Source organism: Petaurus breviceps, unplaced genomic scaffold, assembly GCF_028583685.1.
Source record: "Petaurus breviceps papuanus isolate PSGF00001 unplaced genomic scaffold, PetGlider_PUasm1.0 688, whole genome shotgun sequence".
NCBI classification, from domain to species: domain Eukaryota; kingdom Metazoa; phylum Chordata; class Mammalia; order Diprotodontia; family Petauridae; genus Petaurus; species Petaurus breviceps.
This window is the reverse complement of record NW_027186457.1, coordinates 23,161,162-23,179,777: the sequence shown is the minus strand read 5'-3', so window position 1 is coordinate 23,179,777 and position 18,616 is coordinate 23,161,162. Positions and strand designations below refer to the sequence as shown.

Genomic DNA, 18,616 nt, shown 5'->3' with positions numbered 1-18,616 from the left:
TGTTCTAGTCCATCTGGGCTACTAGCTGCTCCATGAACATGATCTTCCATCTTGCATATCCTGGCATTCCCACCAACTATTCCTTACTGCTTGAACACATTCCCCTCTTCATCTCAATCTCTCAGAATTCTTGCTGTCCATCTTTCAGGGTTCTAAGGTCAGGCCTCCTACAAGAAGTCTTTTCTTGTCACCCCAGTCGGTAGCGCTCTCTCCCTCTACAAATGTCATTAAACCGAACTATTTGTTTCATCGCAAAAACATAATCTTCCTCCCCACCCCCCAGAAGAAAGCTTCTTGAAAGCAGAAATTGTTTTGACTTTAATCTTTTGGTATTTTACCTAGTGCCTTGCACACAGTAGGCGATTAATGAATGTGCACTGAACTGAGTCAATGACTTAGGCTCCTATAAATTTTGCTTGCATTTCCTTCATCTCTAATGAACTATTAGGGTATAGAGGTTAGGCACTGTGAACTGTCTGGAAGTAGGGAGAAAATATACTGGTATTTGGAAATTTCCAATAAGAATCATCAAGATAGGGGCGGCCAGGTGGCTCAGCGAGTAAGAGCACCAGCTCCAGTGTCAGGATGACCTGGATAAAATCTGGGCTCAGATACTCAGCACCACACCCAGAAATAACTGGCCGTGTAACCTTGAGCAAGTTACTTAACCCCGATTGCTTTAAAAAAAAAAAAAAAGAATCATCAAGATGCAGAAAACTGTGAGTTGACTATATTCCCATATACACATAAAACAATTGATCAAAAAGTTTACTGTAGTAAAATCTCTGCCCTCAAGGACCTACATTAAAATAATCTCTGTGTGTGTATATGTGTGTGTGTATATATATGTGTGTGCAATTAATTCAACCTGTGATTTTCAAAGTTCTATTTATCAGTGATTTTTTTTATTTTGTATTTTCTTCTGTATAGTCTTTTTAAAAAGATGCTTCAATTAAACTTTCTCTACTTTATTATCCTATCCTATCCACACTCTATCTCCCATTTGCTTCTCCCCCACAAAAAAAAAAAACAAAAAACTGGAGGGAAAAAAGAAAAAAACCCACCATTTTCTATACCATTGTATATACATACATACATACATACATACATACATACATACATACATAGTCAAACTAAACAAATTCCCATACTGGTCACATTTAAAATAAACTTGTCATAGTCTGCATCTGGAGACACTGAATGGAGCTGAGCAGCATATGAATCCTGTGGAATCACAACTGGTCACTGCATGCATCAGTTTTTAAGGACCTCTGCCAGAAAGATACTAGGTCATTATTAACTTGTTTATAATAAAAGTAGAGAGACCAATTTATTGCCCAACTGCCTTAGAAAGAATTTGAGCACGTGCCTTCACTTTAAAAGTTATTCCCCTGAAAAAGTCTTTGCTTAAAACTATTGTAGATAACTACCCTTTAGTTCCTCTTTTGAGGGTCCATTTCCCACCCTATGGCATTTTGAAATGTTACTGAAATGTGATTTCCCCAGTTTTTTTTTCCAAATTATGAAAGCCTTTTCAACAGATTTCCTGTAAGAACAGTGAACAGAATTATAGTCATTCAACAACCTAATGAATTAGGATTACAATGTTCATTTCTTTATGTGCTTAAGATTTTTAAAACTACCACCTTCAGAACAAAATGTAATTTTATTCTATATTTCATAGGAAATTAACAAAAAGCATAGAAGTCCTGCTATAACCTTAATTTTATACCGAAAACTTTTTTTTTACCTAATCAAATTGAAGCAAAAACTGTCAAACGTATTTAGAACACTTCAAAGGCCATCCACATCTATTCAGTGACTGCTGCCACATACCCCACTTATATGCCTCATCCTGCTGAACACAGAGATCAGTAAGATTTAAGTAACTTGTGAAATACGAAAATCTCCCTCTGAAAATTCTTGGAGGGTCGCTGAAACAATGCCACGTCAAATCCACACAGCGCTTCTTGTACTAACTGGTGCCAGTTCACTATGGTCCAATCACAGTCCCTTTGCCCATTCAAGCTGCTGCTAGATGTGCTTTCAAGAAATACAAAACGAAACAGATTAAGGAATTCCAAACTTCCCTAAGAGACCCTTTGACTTCCTCTTTCCTTTTATTTTGCATAGCAATTTGCTTTTTTCCCACAAGAGCTCCCTGTGCTCAGGGCAGTCTCAGCTAGCTTTCTGGAGTTCGATGAGATGTGAAGGACAAATTCTACAGAACTAAGATTGCCAAAGGCTGAGAGAACTCCTAAAGTCTTTTATACCTTATACATATTATTCTATAATACATAATATTATTCATATTAATAAATGCAGAGCATAGGATCATAGGAACCTGACAGAGAGCTTTCAGTTCTCAACACACTGACATGTAGTCAGTCAACAAGCATTTATTAAATGCCTGCTATATGCTGGACACTGTGTGAAAGCACTGCTGTTTGTACTTCATTCTCTAAGAGGACCATGATATCAGGGAGGTGGTGCCTTGACATGCAAGTGAACTGAATGTATGTGAGGCAGGGCTGTACAAAGCCACCAGCCCCATTTTCTCCTCCAGAGCCATCTGGGTCCAGCAGCCAGATATAGATCAGGACAACTGGAGATGGTCTGCACTTGGGACACCAAGAAGGGAGTTTGCATTTGATTGAGGTGAGGAAACTCCATGTGCACAAATCAGTTCAGGTCAGGGTAGATGGAAGGTAACCTGAATGGGAAGGCATTAGCAATTGGAGCTGAGAAAGACTACCACAGAGAGTAGGATTAGAATGGAGTCTTGAAACCGGGCCATGGAATTTAAGGAGCAGAGTTGAGAGGGCAGAAGATTTCTAAGCATGAGTGACAGCCAAGGCAGAATAATGGAGGTGGGAGATGGAGCAAGAAAGTGAGTGTAGAGGATCAAAAAGGAGCATAAAGTATAGGAAGATTGGAAATGGAAAATGGAAAACCCCCCTGAATGCCAGGGGATTTTATATTTTATCATGTGACCAATAGAGTTTGCGGAACAGGGTGGTGATATGGTCATTGGCGTGGGCAGAGATAAGGCAGGGAGTTAAAAACAGTACTGAAACAAGGCTAGGTGAGTTTGAGGATCAGTTACAATGCTATTGGAACCAAAGGGTCTGCACCCAGGTGACAGGTACAAGAGTGGACAGAGGTGCCATATACAAGAGACATTACAAAGTCTGTGTGGCCTGAATGATCAGGGTAGAAACAACAGGACTTGACTACAAATTGGATATGTGATGTGAGTAATAGTGAGGAGTCAAGGATGAGACCTAAGATATGAGTCTGGGCAGGGAGTGGCTGGGGAGATGGTGGTGCCGTCCACAATCACGAGGGAAAGTTCTGAGGTAATGAGACATATTTTGGTGAAGCTGAGTTTGAGATGCCTATGGAACATCCAGTCTGAGATGTCTGAAAGGCATTTAGAGATATGTGACTGTAGGGAGGACAAGGCAAGGTATATAGATCTCAGAATCCCCTGAATGGAGATGGTAACTGAACCCATAGAAGCTGATAAGATAGCACAGGGCCAAAAGGGCCTAGGACAGAGTCCTTTTGGGATGCCCTTGGTTAGCAGGCATGACAGATGATGAGCTGGCAAAGGAGACAGAAAGGACAGATCCGACAGATAGGAGGGGAACCAGGAGAGAACAGAACTGTGAAGGCCTAGATAGGAGAGAGAATCCAGGATGAGAAGGGGATTGAGATTGTTAAATGCTGAAGAGGGGTCAAGAAGGATGAGCAGAGGGCTTTAGATTTGGCCACTGAGAGATCATTGAGAGAGTCATTTAAGCTGAATGATGAAGTCAGCATCCTACTAAAAATGATTCAGAAGAGAATGAGAGCATGAAGAGGAAGTGTGTAGATGGCTTTAAAGAATTTAGCCTCTATAAGCAGAAGAGCCATACACAGTCATAGCTGGCAGGGAGAGTGGGATCCAGTGAAAGTTTTCTGAGGGATAGATAGGGGAGATGCAGGCAAGTTGGTTGGCTGCAGAAAAATAGCCAGGAGAAAGGGAAAGGTTGAAGATAAAGAAGGGAGAGGATGGTGAGGAGCCATCTGCTCAAGAGTCTAGGGCGGCTAGGCGGCACAGTGAATAGAGGGCCGGGCCTGGAGGCAGGAAGACAAATCTGGCCCAGACATCTACTAGCTGTGTGACCCCGGACAAGTCACTTCACCCTGTTTGCCTCAGTTTCCTCATCTATAAAATGAGCTGGAGAAGGAAAAGGTAAAATATCTTCGCCAAGAAAACCCCAAATGGTCACAATGGAATCAAGGGTGCATGCAGAGAGGTCAGCTTTGACAAAAAGAAGGGACACCTCTTCATCTGTGATCCAGATGAAGGAGGAACACATGGGGGAATATGTATGAATGATATGAATATGGGTGAATGAATGAGATGGGGGAGAGGGGGAAGCAGGAGCTATCGACCAGTGGTCCCAGTTGTTTTTACTGCTGTTTAAGTAAGCGGTGAAGTCCTCAGCTGAGAAAGTGAGGTGGTAGGGGATGTGATGGGGGGGCTGGGGAGAGAACAGATGCCATGAAAATTCAGACAGTGAATCAGTTAGGGAGGAATGACACAACTGCCTTGGTGTAGAGAAGGTTCACTTGAGATTAAATACCATAAATTTGTAGTGGGCCCAGTCAGAGAGATACATTATTTCCTCCATCTGTGTTCATGTACAGAATTGGTCATGAATGAAGGAATGAAGAAATCATATAAGAATTAAGATGAGACTGGGAGAGTTCACAAAGAACTTAGGCTCATGATGCTACATTTCAATGACTGTTCAGATCCTCTCCTTTGGTGGTCCCAAATATGTGAGTTTGTTGTTGTTGAATCATTTTAGTCCTGTCCAATTCCTCATGACCCCATCTGAGATTCCTGGAAAAGATACTGGAGTGGCTTGCCATTTCCTTCTCAAGCTCATTTTACAAATGAGGAAACTGAGGCAAACAGGGTTAAGTAAGTGTTTGAGGCTGGACCTTAATTCCAGGCCCAGTGCTTTCTCTACTGTGCCCTTCACCCAAGAGTCAGAGAGATGAGCAAACTATTGCTAAGAAATGATTCCATGACGGAAAAATGACTTCAAAATTAGTGATTTCTTGGGATATTGGGATCACATGGGATATGTGCATAATTCTTCTTTAAATAATCCAAAATTTTGTTTGTTTAAAAAAAGAACTAAAAAGACCCAGTGACAAGGCCACACATGGGTACAAAATGAGGAAGGAAACGCAATATAAGAAAGCAGACTAAGTAATTTCATTGCACACTTCATTCCTCTCCCTGAAGAAACAGCTGCTGCCTTCTGATAATACATAGCCAAACAACATTCTTTCAAGAAAAGGTGATTACTTTTTTTTAAAAACTTCTTTTGCAATTATGGAGATGTTTATAAAGTATATAATACGCTTTATGTAAAAATGTTGTAAAATTAACATTCTACAATCCACAGAGTGGCATGAACGCACAGAGATTGGAGGTATAAATGTTGTTCTGTTAGAGGAACCTGCATGGACTGCTATCTCTTCATCAGGGTATTTGGGATAGTATGGAGAACTATTCTTTATAAATGGAACACACTGACATCCAACACTTATAAATGTGGGAAGGAGTTAAAAAAGTACAATTTAGATATGAATCCTAGAAGAACTAAACAGTCTGTTCTATTAATTTAGATATATTTGTTGCCTGACTAGGTAACAAGATTTTCTTTTCCTAGAAAGAACTTGTGTTTTAAAGGTGAAGGTGCATGAGGTCAACAGCTCCATTTTAATGGATCTTTCAACTGCAAGGCAGTAAACACTCAGCAAAGGGCAGTCAGTCTGTAGTGGACATGTGACTTTCGAAATTACTAACTTCTCTTCCATTTTGTTGCTGTTTTCAAAGCTGACACAGGGAACCATGAATGCCACATTCCTTCAACTCACCAATGGATCCCTCAACTACACTGACCGTTGCCCCAGAGACAACCGGATTACTCATCTGATCTTCCCAGCCCTGTACACCACTGTGTTCTTTGCTGGGATGTTACTGAACAGCCTGGCTTTATGGGTTTTCTTTAGGATTCCCAGCTCATCTACTTTCATAGTCTACCTTAAAAATACCCTGGTGGCAGATTTGATAATGACTCTGACTCTCCCTTTCAAAATTCTCTCGGATGCAAACCTTGGACCCTGGCAAATCCGAGCTTTTGTTTGTCGTTTCTCAGCAGTGATCTTTTACGAGACCATGTACATTGGCATCATCTTACTTGGACTCATAGCTTTTGACCGCTTCCTCAAGATTGTCCGGCCATTTGGAAAATTCTGTGTGCAGAAGCCCAGTTTTGCCCAAGTCCTGTCTATACTGGTCTGGCTTTCCTTGTTCTTCCTGTCCTTGCCGAATATGATCTTATCTAACAAGGAAGCCACGCCGCAATCTGTAAAAAAGTGTGCTTCCCTCAAGGGGCCCTGGGGCCTTACATGGCACAAAGTAGTCAATTATGTGTGCCAATTTATCTTCTGGACTGTTTTTTCTCTAATGCTTCTGTTTTATGCGGTGATTGCCAAGAAGGTATATGAGTCTTTCAGAAAATCAAAAAGTAAAGATGCCAAAAGCAACAAAAATCTAGAAGGCAAAGTATTCATTGTCGTGGCCGTATTTTTTGTATGCTTTGCCCCTTTTCATTTTGCAAGGGTCCCCTACACTCAGAGCCAGACCAACAATAGCGAGACCAACTGTGCTGTTCAGAATCAGCTGTTCCTGGCTAAGGAAGCCACTCTCTTCTTGGCCACTACCAACATCTGCATGGACCCCCTGATCTACATATTCTTATGTAGGAAATTCACAGAAAGGCTGCCCTGTATGAGGAAAATGAAAAAGATGAGCCAAGAAAATCATACCAGTCAAACTGATAACATAACCTTAAGTTGACAGGACTTGTGAGAAACTCCCATTAAACGTGTGGGCTTGGAAGAAATGTACCATGGTGGTTTTGCCTACTCTGATTGGGGAAATAGAATTTAAGGGTTAAAACAAAGTGTTGGGGCAGGGAGAGGGGGATGATATGACTGGAAATACAGTGTTCTGCTATTACTTGATTTTCATGCATGTTGCACAGAAAGGATACAGTTAACTTTAACTTCTGAATGCTACATACAAAGAAAGGGTTGATTAAAATGAAAGGAATCGCTCATTGGACCTGGGAGGGGGAAAAAAAGTTACTCCATCTGAGAAAGGGTGGATTTATATGAAAAGACCTAGTTCTCTTAAGAGAATATCTGACCACTAAAGGTTACTTTCAACTTAAGATAAAACAAAAGCTGTAAAGTATTGGGGGAAGATCTAGTTTGTTGGGATATATACCCCCTAGAATGGTCATCATGTTCTCTCTAAAACTTTGGAATTCCCTTGGTGTTCTACTTCTCCCTGGTGGCACTTCTGATGAATCCATACGTTCCAGGCAAATGACTTTATTTGTTATCTATGGTGAGTTCTACATCCCCCTGTGTATGTCTGAGTCCAGTGGTATAATTACTTCTCTAAAAGCTTCCTATTCCAGTTGTTTAACAAACATACACGCTGTTCCCATAACTGACTATCTGCCCCAATTTCTCTAGTTGTTAAGAGTCTCTTCCCCCAATCCCTCTGGTGACACACACTACCTGTGAGGCCTTGGGCAAATCACTTAACCACTTGGGTCTAGGTTACTTCATCTATAAAATAGGGGAGCTGGCACTGGCATTCTGAGGCCCCCTGTCTCTCTGGACCTATGATCATACAGTCCAGCCTATATATTATATATACATACATACATATATATATGTATCTGTGCACATGCTGCTTTCCTGCTATTAGACTGTAAACTCCTCGAGGGCAAGAATAGTTGCTTTGTCATCTTTCTATCGCCAATCTTCAGTACTATTTGTGAATGGAAATGAAATTTCAGTGGAGAAGAGACCAAATCCTTTATTATTTTTGTAATCCACAAAATGGGATCATGGAATGGTAGATTCATATAGAACTTTAGAGATCATTGGGTGCAACCCTGTCATTATATAGAGAAGGGAACTGAGGCACAGTGAGGTTAAGGAACTTTATCCAAGGTTACATAGTCAGTAAGGGGGAAAAGATTCAGTACTTGACTCAGGTGCTTTGATTAAAGATTCAGAGGTCTTTCCGCTACTCCAAGCTGACTCTTGGGGGTTTACTGTCTGTTTGCTTTTAAAACAGCAGACAACCCAAATGGGCTTGGTTAGAAGAGCCTGACTTCTTGATAATGACTTAGGCATCAAGAGGAAGAAAGAAGTTTATCAGGTATTCTCTTCCCAATTTCCAAATCTCAAATGGATTACTTAACCTAACTTCTTCTTAGGATTCCTAGCTCACTACAGAGCTCAGTTCAGATTTTATCTCCTATGGGAAGCCATTCCTGACCTTTCCCTCCACCCCCACAACCCAATTGTTAGCATTCTTTCCTTCTCCAAATGACCATACAAGTTGCTGTTATTACTGTTCAGCCCTTTTCAATTCTTTGCCATCTCATTTGGGGTTTTCTTGGCAAAGATACTTGGAGTGGTTTGCCATTTCCTTCTCCAGGTCATTGGGAAACTGAGGCAAACAGGGTTAAGTGACTTTACTCAGGGTCACCCAGCTAGTAAGAGTCTGAGGCTAGATTTGAACTCAAGAAGATAAGTCTTCCTGACTCCAGGTCTTTTCATGTATCCTTTGCAGCCCTTCTCCCCCAGAGACTGTAAACTCCTTAAGGTCTTTCAATTTTCTTCTTTGTATCTCCAGAACCTAATGTAATAATGTGTATATAGTATGTGCTTAATAAACAATGGTTGAATTGTACTGGAATGGATTAGTGTCTGTAGGGAAGGAAATTATAAGTAAACTAGGAAATCTCTCTTTCCCTCTCCCCTCCTTCCTCCCATCACACACACACACACACACACACACACACACACACAATCCAGAAGCACGAGGAAACTTTCTTTTCACTAGTAAAATATTCTGGAGAATCCAACAGCAAAACCAATGGCCTGTGATAACTGTTAACATGGTGCTATTGTATTGTCTTTGTAACTGTGAAAACAGTTACAGTCTGAGGCAATAATGTTAACCAACCAGGTACTAAAAATAATTTCAAGAATTGTGGGAAAATTGCCTTTGTCTTATGGTGTAAAAAAGTGCAATCTAAAATAAACTGTCATTGTGATATCTGCTCTTGCCTTAGACACAAGTTTTACTAGTCTGGGGGAGTCTAACACTGTTTAGCTGGGAAGGAGACAGAGAGCAAAGGAGCTGCACACAGCAGTGTGGTTTAATGAAGTGAACCCTGGTCTTGGAGTCAGGAGAGGCCTTAATTCCAAAACCTGCTGCTATAACCAGTCATTCCAGGCAAGCTGCTTCATGGTTCCAAGCTTCAATATCCCCATCCACAAAATGGGTATGACATGGCATGCCTCACAGGATCGTGGCTAAGAATCAAATAAAATGTTGCTGCAATACATTGCAAATCTTAAGGTGTTATGCAATAATTAACTATAATTATTGTAATAATAATATGAAGCACATGTTATTGCTGTTGAATTGTTTTAGTTATGTCTGGCTCTTCGTGACCCTATTTGGGATTTTCTTGGCAAAGATACTGGAGTGATTTGTTGTTTCCTTCTCCAGCTCATTTTACAGATGAGAAAAACAGGGTTAAGTGACTTGCCCAGGGTCACACAGCTAGCAAGTGTCTGGGATCACATTTCAACTCCAGCATGCACTATGGCACCACCTAGCTGCTCTATGCATGGCATACAGGAGTCACTTAATTTTTTTGATTGATTGATTACTGTAATTATCTTGAATTTCTTTTAATACATAAGTATTGTGCTGAGGTCATCTACTGAATGGTCTTGTGGGCAGCACGATTAAAAAACGCCCCTATTGGAGATCTGCGGATGATATCATTAAATAAATGTCCCAATTCCATTATATCAATTAATAAAGTTAGAAACTGAAATCACTAAACTTCTCCCTGAGAGCGTGCCCCAGCCTTCTTTATTTTTACCTGTTCTCTGTCCCAAGCCCACAGAAAGGGTGCTGGTCTAGCTGCCCACAGCAATTCAAACAAGATAACTGGGATGAGGTATGACATTATGAAGCTTACATTCCCTTTATTTCCCAAGTGGATTACACATTTAGTGGTATGCTTCAAATATTACCATAAATAATTAAATCTGAACCACACTTGTCCAAATAAATGAGCTACCTGGTGTGAGGCAACATTATTATCTCATCGGCTTCCACCTCATTTATTGTGCTGAACTGAGTTCTCACTATTTCTCTCTTTACCTATGTGCAGAACTAAGTTCCCCCTGTGCAACTTTAGAGAGGGAGAAAATTAATATTCGTATAAATGTGTAGAAGCTTCCACTTCACACAGGTTCAATCACGCTTAAAATCAAATTGACATCAGAGTATTTTTTAATTAAATTAGGGGGAAAAATAGTTCAAATACTATAGACAGAAGACGAACAGTCAAAAGATAAATTATGGAAATGGAGTCGTGAATACTTGGCGAGATGCCTTGTTAAGTTACAATCTGGGAAGATACTTCATGACCTAAGGAGTCCTTCTTTAATGTCAGAGCCTTCCCTGAGATTATCTCCCATTTATCTTGTATATTTCTTTTTGTGCAGAGCTGTTTGCTTGTGGGTCTCCTCTCCCTGATTAGATCGTGTGCTCCTTGAAAGCAGGGTTGGTCTCCTGACATTCTTTGTATCCCCTGGGCACATAGTAGGCACTGAATAGATAGCTGCATGTTACACTTAAGGATACCTAGAAGATGATTTAATGTCATGGAATATAATTGGTAAATATTTATAAAGATAAATAAAAATATCAAAAAGGGAAAAGGTTACTATAAAGAAGCTTATAGTGAGCTTAACAGTGGACTTAAAATTAGGGATCAATCACCTTTGTTAGTTCCTTCCTGTCTCTAGGAGAAAATACAAACTCATAAATGAAAATATTAAATTTAGTAACAATGTTAAAATATTAAATTTAGTAACAATATTAAAATATTAAGTTTAATAATATTTAATTAAATAAATTTAATGATATTAAAATATTCAATATTTCAAGTTCTCTGAACTCAGGCTCCTCCTAAACTTTCCAGATTTATTTTAGATGGCTATGTTTCATACATTCAACACTCCAGCCAAACTGATCTATTTATTATTTCCTCAACTAAGCATTCTATCTCAAGCCCCTGGGATTTGTATGGGCTGCCTGGAATTCACCTCTTGCAATCCACGGCTTCCTGGGAGGGTCTGTCCAGGTACCATTTCCTCCAGAAATTTGTTCCTGATTTAGAAGTTCTTAATCTGGAATCTGAGAACTTTATTTCTATTTTGATAACTGCATTCAATAATAATTTGTTTCCATTGTAATTCTATGTAGTAGTTAATTTTATGCGCTGAAAAATGTGATTCTGAGGAGTCTGGCTTCACCAGACTAACAAAGGTTCTCTCTCTCCTCAAATTACTTTTTCTTGTATTGCCTAAGAGAATGTAAGTACCATGAGGGCAGAGCTGATTTTGTCTCTATCTTTGTGTCCCCACTTAGCAGAGTACATCTAAACATAGCATGCTGATCATTTTTATGAATTGTACCATTTCCCCAACCATGTACCCACAACACTGCAAACTCAGACAACTTCCCCAAATCGTGTATGGTTTTTGTTTTTCATTTTTTTGAGTTTTTCAGTCAGCCAACACTGGTTTTGGGCTGCCCATCTGTAAAACAACATATTGTCCCCTGCTCCTGAAATGACTTCGAGAAGAAGAAAAAAAAAACTCCTAAAAAACAGGTGTTGTCCTTAAGTAGCATAAAGAGAAACCTCACCCATCCTCTCTGTACCTAGAACAGCAACAGGAAAATTACTACAATGGAAAAAACCACCAAAATCAGTTGTTCTGAGCATAAGGGGTGTGCTCTGCGAAATTCAACTCTCAAGGTTCTTGGGAAACTGTTAAAAGTGTGAAGAACAAAGCATCCACAGAGAAAACTTGTATTTGGGGGGGGGGGAGGCTTCATCTAGTTTAGAAATAAAGGAAGCATTCCATGGTACATAATGAATTTTAGGGAAACCTTAATGGGCAATTTTTTTTTAAGAGATAAAGAAAAGGAGAAAAAAATCAGTTAACACTGATCAATTGATCGAAAAAAAAATCTCACAATATCAGTATGGGTATCTTGTCCACACACACATCCCTCTGAAAAGCAATGTGTATGGGAGTGGGGTGTTGTCTATTTCTTCAAAAGAAGGAGAATAGATATAAGGGGAATTTTAGGCTATGTAAAAACAAAAAATTTCAATAAAATTTAATTTTTTTAAATTAATAAGAATGTATTATAGAAGGCTCTGTCATACTTACTAGCTTGCTGAACTTAGTCAATTGTAACATATTCATCAAGGACTTGACAGGTAAACAAACATATTTATTTTAACATATATTTCATGTTTGAAGCTTTCTCTTCTTTTAAGAAGTATTTGCTGAATGCCAACCAGAGAATTGAGCTCAACTGCAGTCTAAATCATTTATAAAGCTCTGATGAGAGCATCAGACCCAAACACAGGGTTGTGATTTTTTTTTTTTCCAAGTTTGTCTTTTCTAATATTCTACTGAGAGGTTTAGAATTACACTTGTACTCAATCAAGCATCATACCCTCAGGTCCCAGACACATGCTCAAGGCATCCACAGATGTTTAGGGTCCAAATGATTGACTATGCCCTGTCTTGTGGAATTACGGGAAATTCTTGGCTTTAAGTGAATACAATAGACCCAGTTCCTCAATGAATATCTGAACTAAAATTAATGCTTATATCAGTTGAAACACAAACAATTTCTCACGCAATGAAACCAGAAAAGAGGAAGACTATAGGTACAGTTTAGGCAGCAGTTCTTCAAATGAAAGTTTTGATACATCCATGCTTAGGATCCTAGAACATAAATGCTGTGTAATCTTTCTTGTTACATTCCCCAGGTTCAGAAATGAAGATGATTACGATGCTAACATTTCTACAGAAATTTAAGATTTGTAAAGAGCTTTTGTGTTCTTTTATTTCATTCTCATATTTGATCTCTGAAGCAACCTTGGGAGATATATGTTCCATTTCACAGATAAGGAACCTGAGGCTTGGAGATGTTGTGTGATTGCCCAGAGACACGCTCTGGGTTGTCTAGTAAGGGATTGAGGTTGGATTTGAATTTAGGTCTTCCTTATTCTGGGCAGATAGGTGACACAAAGGGGAGAGTGCTGGGCTTAGAATCAAGGAGAGTCATCTTCCTAATTTCAAAACTATCCTCAGACATTAACTAGTTGTGTGATCCTGGGCAAGTCACTCAATCCTATTTTTTTCCTCATATGTAAAAGGAGCTGGATACTGCTCCAGTATCTTTGCCAAGAAAACTTCAAAATGGGGATCACAAAGAGTTGACCATGATTGAAATGACTGAACAACAACAACATGAATGGCCAGGCATGGTGGGGCACATCTGTATTCCCTAATAGTGGGGAAACTCAAGCTGGTAGATCACTTAAGTTTGAGAGCAGTAAGGGTAAAGCCCATGAGGTGTCCACACTAAGCCTGGAACCAATATGGTGAGCTTCTGGAAAGGGCAAGTTACCAGACTGCCTAAGGAGGGGATGAATTGGACTAATTCATAAATGGAATAAGTTAGAGTTTATGTGCTGAGCAGTAGTTAGGTTAGGACCATGAGTGGTCATTGTATATCCAGCCTAGGCAAGATAAAAACAAAACTAAAGCACACCAAACCAACCAAACCAAACAAAAAAATAAACATTTTTAAAAAGTGGGATGGGATGGCTCTGGTCAGTTCAGCTCTAGCTCTAAGCAAATAGATCTTTACTTCAGAGAGCATAATAAATTCCTTTTACCTTCCTGTAAAAAAAGAAGTCTGGGCCATACTACCAACATGGAAAAAAAAAAGGCTGTAGATTCAGTATTAAATACCTTGTAAAGTAAGTTTTATACAGGATCTTAAGAACAGAAACTAAACTTGCTGGCTTTGGTACCACTTAGTAACTTGCAAACATGCTCTATATTTCATAGGCATAATAGTAAAATAAAAATTACATGGTTGGGTGTAACCCTAGAGTAACTGAGCTTAACTCTTGTCAGAAAAGGAGTGCGTCAACCTTTTATAGAAGACAATGTGTGCTTTTTTTTTTTTTAAGAAGGCTTCCATCATATTAATAGGGAGATCCAGAAAGAACGAAAGCTGAAAAGAGAACAAAATTAATAAGAGGGCAAGAAAAATACAGAGGGGAAGAAGAGAGAATGGAGAAGGAGAAGCCGAAGTTATTTTCAGCCTGAGTTATTTCAAACTGGTTTGGGAAAACAAAATCTTTTTCATGCGCTCTATGAACTCTTACCACGCCTAGAATGAAACTCAAACAAAAGAGGTAGCTACAAGATCACCACCTTTATTTAGAGAGTTCGATTTGCAGGCACAAAATAACACCCAAAAAAAGATCTCTCTATGATTATAAATAACTAAGTAAACCAAGCATTAGAAGCATTTTCTAAGAGAATCTCAACACGGTGCAGGAGAAGGAAAGAGGCTATACCATTACAAATTTATTTTTTAAAGTACTGTCTCACTAATTATAAAATTATTTGCTTGGATATCTGACATTTATATAGCACACTTTCCCTCTGGAATATATTGCTCTACATACAGGGCTGTGGTTAGGGACTAGAGGTTGCATCCAATTAAGGAAACTGAGGTTTGGATGAGCTGCATAAGCTTGCCAATCGTTACAAAGCTAGTTAAAAGTCTATGGTGAGATTGAAACCCAGATCTCTCCTGATTCAAAGTCAAGCACTCTTTCTGCTACACCAACCTAGGCCTGTGTATCAATAAATCAACAAACATTTATTAAGCACCAACTATATGCCTAGTACTGTTCACAGAATTGAAATAATTCTAGCCCCCATAGAATTAACATTTACATTCTATAATGGGAGAAAAGAAGGTCAAAGTATATACCATAGCTGTGCATGGACTGGAGAGCAAGTATAACTATTATCCGAGAAGAAGGGGATCACAGAAGGTCTCACCAAGAAGTTGGTGCTTAAGGAGCACTCTGAAAGATTCAAGAGGCAAGAGTAATGAGGGAATGCATTCTAAGTATGGGGAGGGTTGGAAGAGGGAGGAGTCAATACAAAAGAATGGCCACATTTTATTGGCAGTCTTTAGTTCTAATTGGTTAAACTCTAGGCCCTTAACCTTTTTCATGGATCCCTTTGGTAGTCTGATAAAGCATATAGACCCCTTTTCGGGGGAAAAAAAAAGACTTTTAGATATATAGAATAAAATGCATGGGCTCATAATAGAAACTGAAATACAGTTATTAAAAAACATACAATGATATAATCAGACCTTCCGATTTAATAAGAGTAGCATATGGAAAACATTTTCATCTTCAGAGTACTCTCTAGTATACTGAATGTTTGTTAATTAGCCCTCATGATGTCCATTTCATCTTCCTAAACATCACCAGCAAGCAGACTGATCCACAGAGACCAGCAATCTTGAAGGGGCTGGGTATCACCATATCATCAGAGCCAAGGCAGTCACTGGTAGCCTCACATTCCTTACTAAGATACCAATAAACTAAGTGGCCCAATATTGTCTCACAATAGCCAGGATAATTAAAAGAATTGAATCAATTAAACATAGCAAAAGGTTCAGAAAGTGGGTATTGGGCATTTCTCCAGTGGCTTTACGCATGGAGAAAAATGACAGAAGAAAGAGATGACCCAGACACGTTCTAAATAATTACTGAAAGGCAGGGAGGTAGAGCGGAAAGTGTGCTGCCTTTGCAGACAAAGGGACCTGGGTTTAAATCCTGACTGGCCACCTGTGTGGGCCATCTCTTGGAGGCTACATTTCCCCAAAATGTGGGAATTGGACTAGCGGACCTATAAGACCCCATCCATCTCTAAGCCAATATCATTACCCTGTCTTAAAAAGCCTCGCCTTTCTTGTAGTAACATGCCTGAGGTCTATGTAGATTAAACGAACAGTCCTCTCCTGTTACGGCACAGTTAGGTCTATGCTCCTCTTCAAGCCTGTGGTAGTGAGTCAACATACTGGGGAAAGTTTTGTGTTTTTTTTCCCCCACTTCCTATTAATACAAAGTTTCATTTTCTCTTTAAGGAAATAGATTCTTCTGATTTTTAAAAGATATGGATTTTTTTAAGCCACAATACTTTAACAAATAAACACAGTCAAGCTAAATAAATGCACACATTTGCCATGTATTCTGCACCATGAACCCATAACCACCCTCACCCCCCCCCCCCCCCCCAATCACACTTCCATATCAGATCTTGGAGTCAGGCCACCTTCCTTCTTCACTGATAGGGAACCTAGAGGTAAATCAACTTGCCCAAGGTCACCCAGCTCATAAGTACTACTATTTCTCTAATATACTTCTTCTTAACAAGAACAGAAACACCAAGAACCTCAGAATCTCCACCTATGTTAATAAGGGAGACATCTTTGTACTTTAAAAGGAGCAGGTCCAAAAGCAAGATTTTAAACTATGACTGCTGTGTCGAACCCAGAATGGAATACTCCCCAGGGCCACCAGCCCCTGTCTTGGCAACTCTACTTGGCAAACTTCTGGCTGCTTATAATTCTGGACCCTTCACTATCCAGCTCCAACCTCACATCACATGACGTTCCTGCCAGACTGGCTATGGGCTGTTCCTGGGACTCAACATTCCTTCTCTCATTCATTCATTCAAGCAGGTTCCTGCCTCTCATAATCTTTATCTCCCCTTAAGGCTCTGCTCTGAAATCAGATCTTCCATAAAACCATCCCTGAACACTCATCAACAGGTAGTGTTCTCCCCTATCAAACTCCCTTCTACTCTTCATCTTTAAATGTGTTATAGCTCTCTCCCTTACCCCCAGTGAAAGTCCTAGGGAATGGCACCATTTTGTCTTTGCCCCCTCAACACCTTCCCAACTTGATCAGTGCATACACTAGGCACTTAATAAGTGGTTATTAAGCTGAACTCAATTCTGTACTCACCAGAGACTAAATTCAGCACGACAAAATCAAATTACAATAGAACGTATTCAAAGAAATTTAGAAATTTCAGTAGCACAACCCATTGTCCAGGAGGCTGACAAATATTAAAAATAAATTTGGAGTTGGTGATGAATGGCCAATCCTGACTCTTTTTAAAAGCTTCCCTGCATTTAACAGTACTGTGCAGCCAGATAATTATTAAAATGAAATCGTCAGGGTTCTTATGACTTGGAAGAACTACTCTAACATCAACAGGGCAAAAAAAAAAGGAGGTTCTCTCTTTCAATAATAATAAAGTTATAGGCTGGCTTGGAGCTGTTCTTTTCATCAAAGCTGTGCGATTCTTTCGTGACTCAACGTGCACTGCTGTCTTTTTTTTTTTTCTTTAATAACGTTGGGGAAGATCGGCTTTAACAAGCTTCAACTTGACAACTAGAGAGACCAGATTAATACATTAAGGCTTTCTTAGATTAACTTTTTCATTGCTTGGCTTCAGTGGCAATGAAAGCTAACAAAGTTTTATGCTACACAAAGCATAATTTTGCTCAGTTTAATCAAATGTATTTGTTTACCAGATTGCTAAAGTAAAAAAATTCAGTTTGACAGTACATATCCTGTCAGACAGGGTCTTGGCTGATTTTGCTGAACTGGTCTTAAAAAAAAATGCTTTGTGTTTATACACACACATGTACATAAATACACAATACATATATATTATTCACTGAGTAGGGAAGTTGGAATATGTTCAGAAATTAAGTTAATTTAGATACAAAAGTCATCAATTTTTAAAAAGACAAAGAAATTCAATTCGACCCCCAATCTTTCTAATTCCCTTCCCCCAACACCCACCTCATTCATTCACTAGGTATTAATAATATAGTTTGAGTGCTGGAAGGAACTTTTTACCCCCTTAGATAAGGAATCAAAGACCTATATATGTAATATGGGAATTGCAATCTAGTAAACAAACACATTTTTGGAAAGTGAAACAACTTTACGACATGTTTAACATAAAAGGATCATTCCTATCCTCTATAAGAGGCAGTCCCTCTGCCTTCTACCAAAGTATTATCTCAACATACATAATTAACTCCTGAAAATCCACGACTGGAAATGTATTCCTTTGACTTAAGATTTTGTCCACTATCAAAATGCAAATCAGTGTGAAGGAGTTTAGCAAGCCCTTATTGGAAGAGCAGGTTTTAATTAAGTCAGACATAGACACATTATAAAGACATAAAGCTCTGAGGCATAATGGAAAAAATAAAAGTGAGTCTGGGGGCCCACTGAGACAACTGCCCAGTTTTGCCAGGGTATGTCAAGAAGTACTCGACTTCCCCTTTCTCTTTGAAATGGACAATAACAAGGTTTCCAGAGACCTGTGAAGATAATGAAGCAGACCACACAACATGAATCTCCAAAAAACAAAAGCAAAAAACCACACTAGGGAAATGTATCTGCCCCATCTTACAGATTTGAATAAAATT

At 39.3% G+C, this 18,616-nt stretch overlaps 2 protein-coding genes across 2 annotated transcripts in view; one reads left to right on the top strand and one right to left on the bottom strand.

The window, feature by feature from the left end:
• MED12L (mediator complex subunit 12L) overlaps positions 1-18,616 on the bottom strand; it is a 393,990-nt gene that overhangs the window by 105,145 nt on the left and 270,229 nt on the right. The window lies entirely within an intron of this gene.
• P2RY13 (purinergic receptor P2Y13) lies at positions 5,263-8,851 on the top strand. Its single transcript, XM_069104776.1, has 2 exons — positions 5,263-5,363; positions 5,906-8,851. The coding sequence occupies exon 2, from the start codon at positions 5,921-5,923 to the stop codon at positions 6,929-6,931; it is 1,011 nt and encodes a 336-aa protein (XP_068960877.1). The 5' UTR covers positions 5,263-5,363; positions 5,906-5,920; the 3' UTR covers positions 6,932-8,851.

Excerpts from the sequence above, each read along its gene's own strand:
- P2RY13 (XM_069104776.1), top strand. The coding sequence starts at position 5,921 with ATGAATGCCACATTCCTTCAACTCACCAATGGATCCCTCAACTACACT.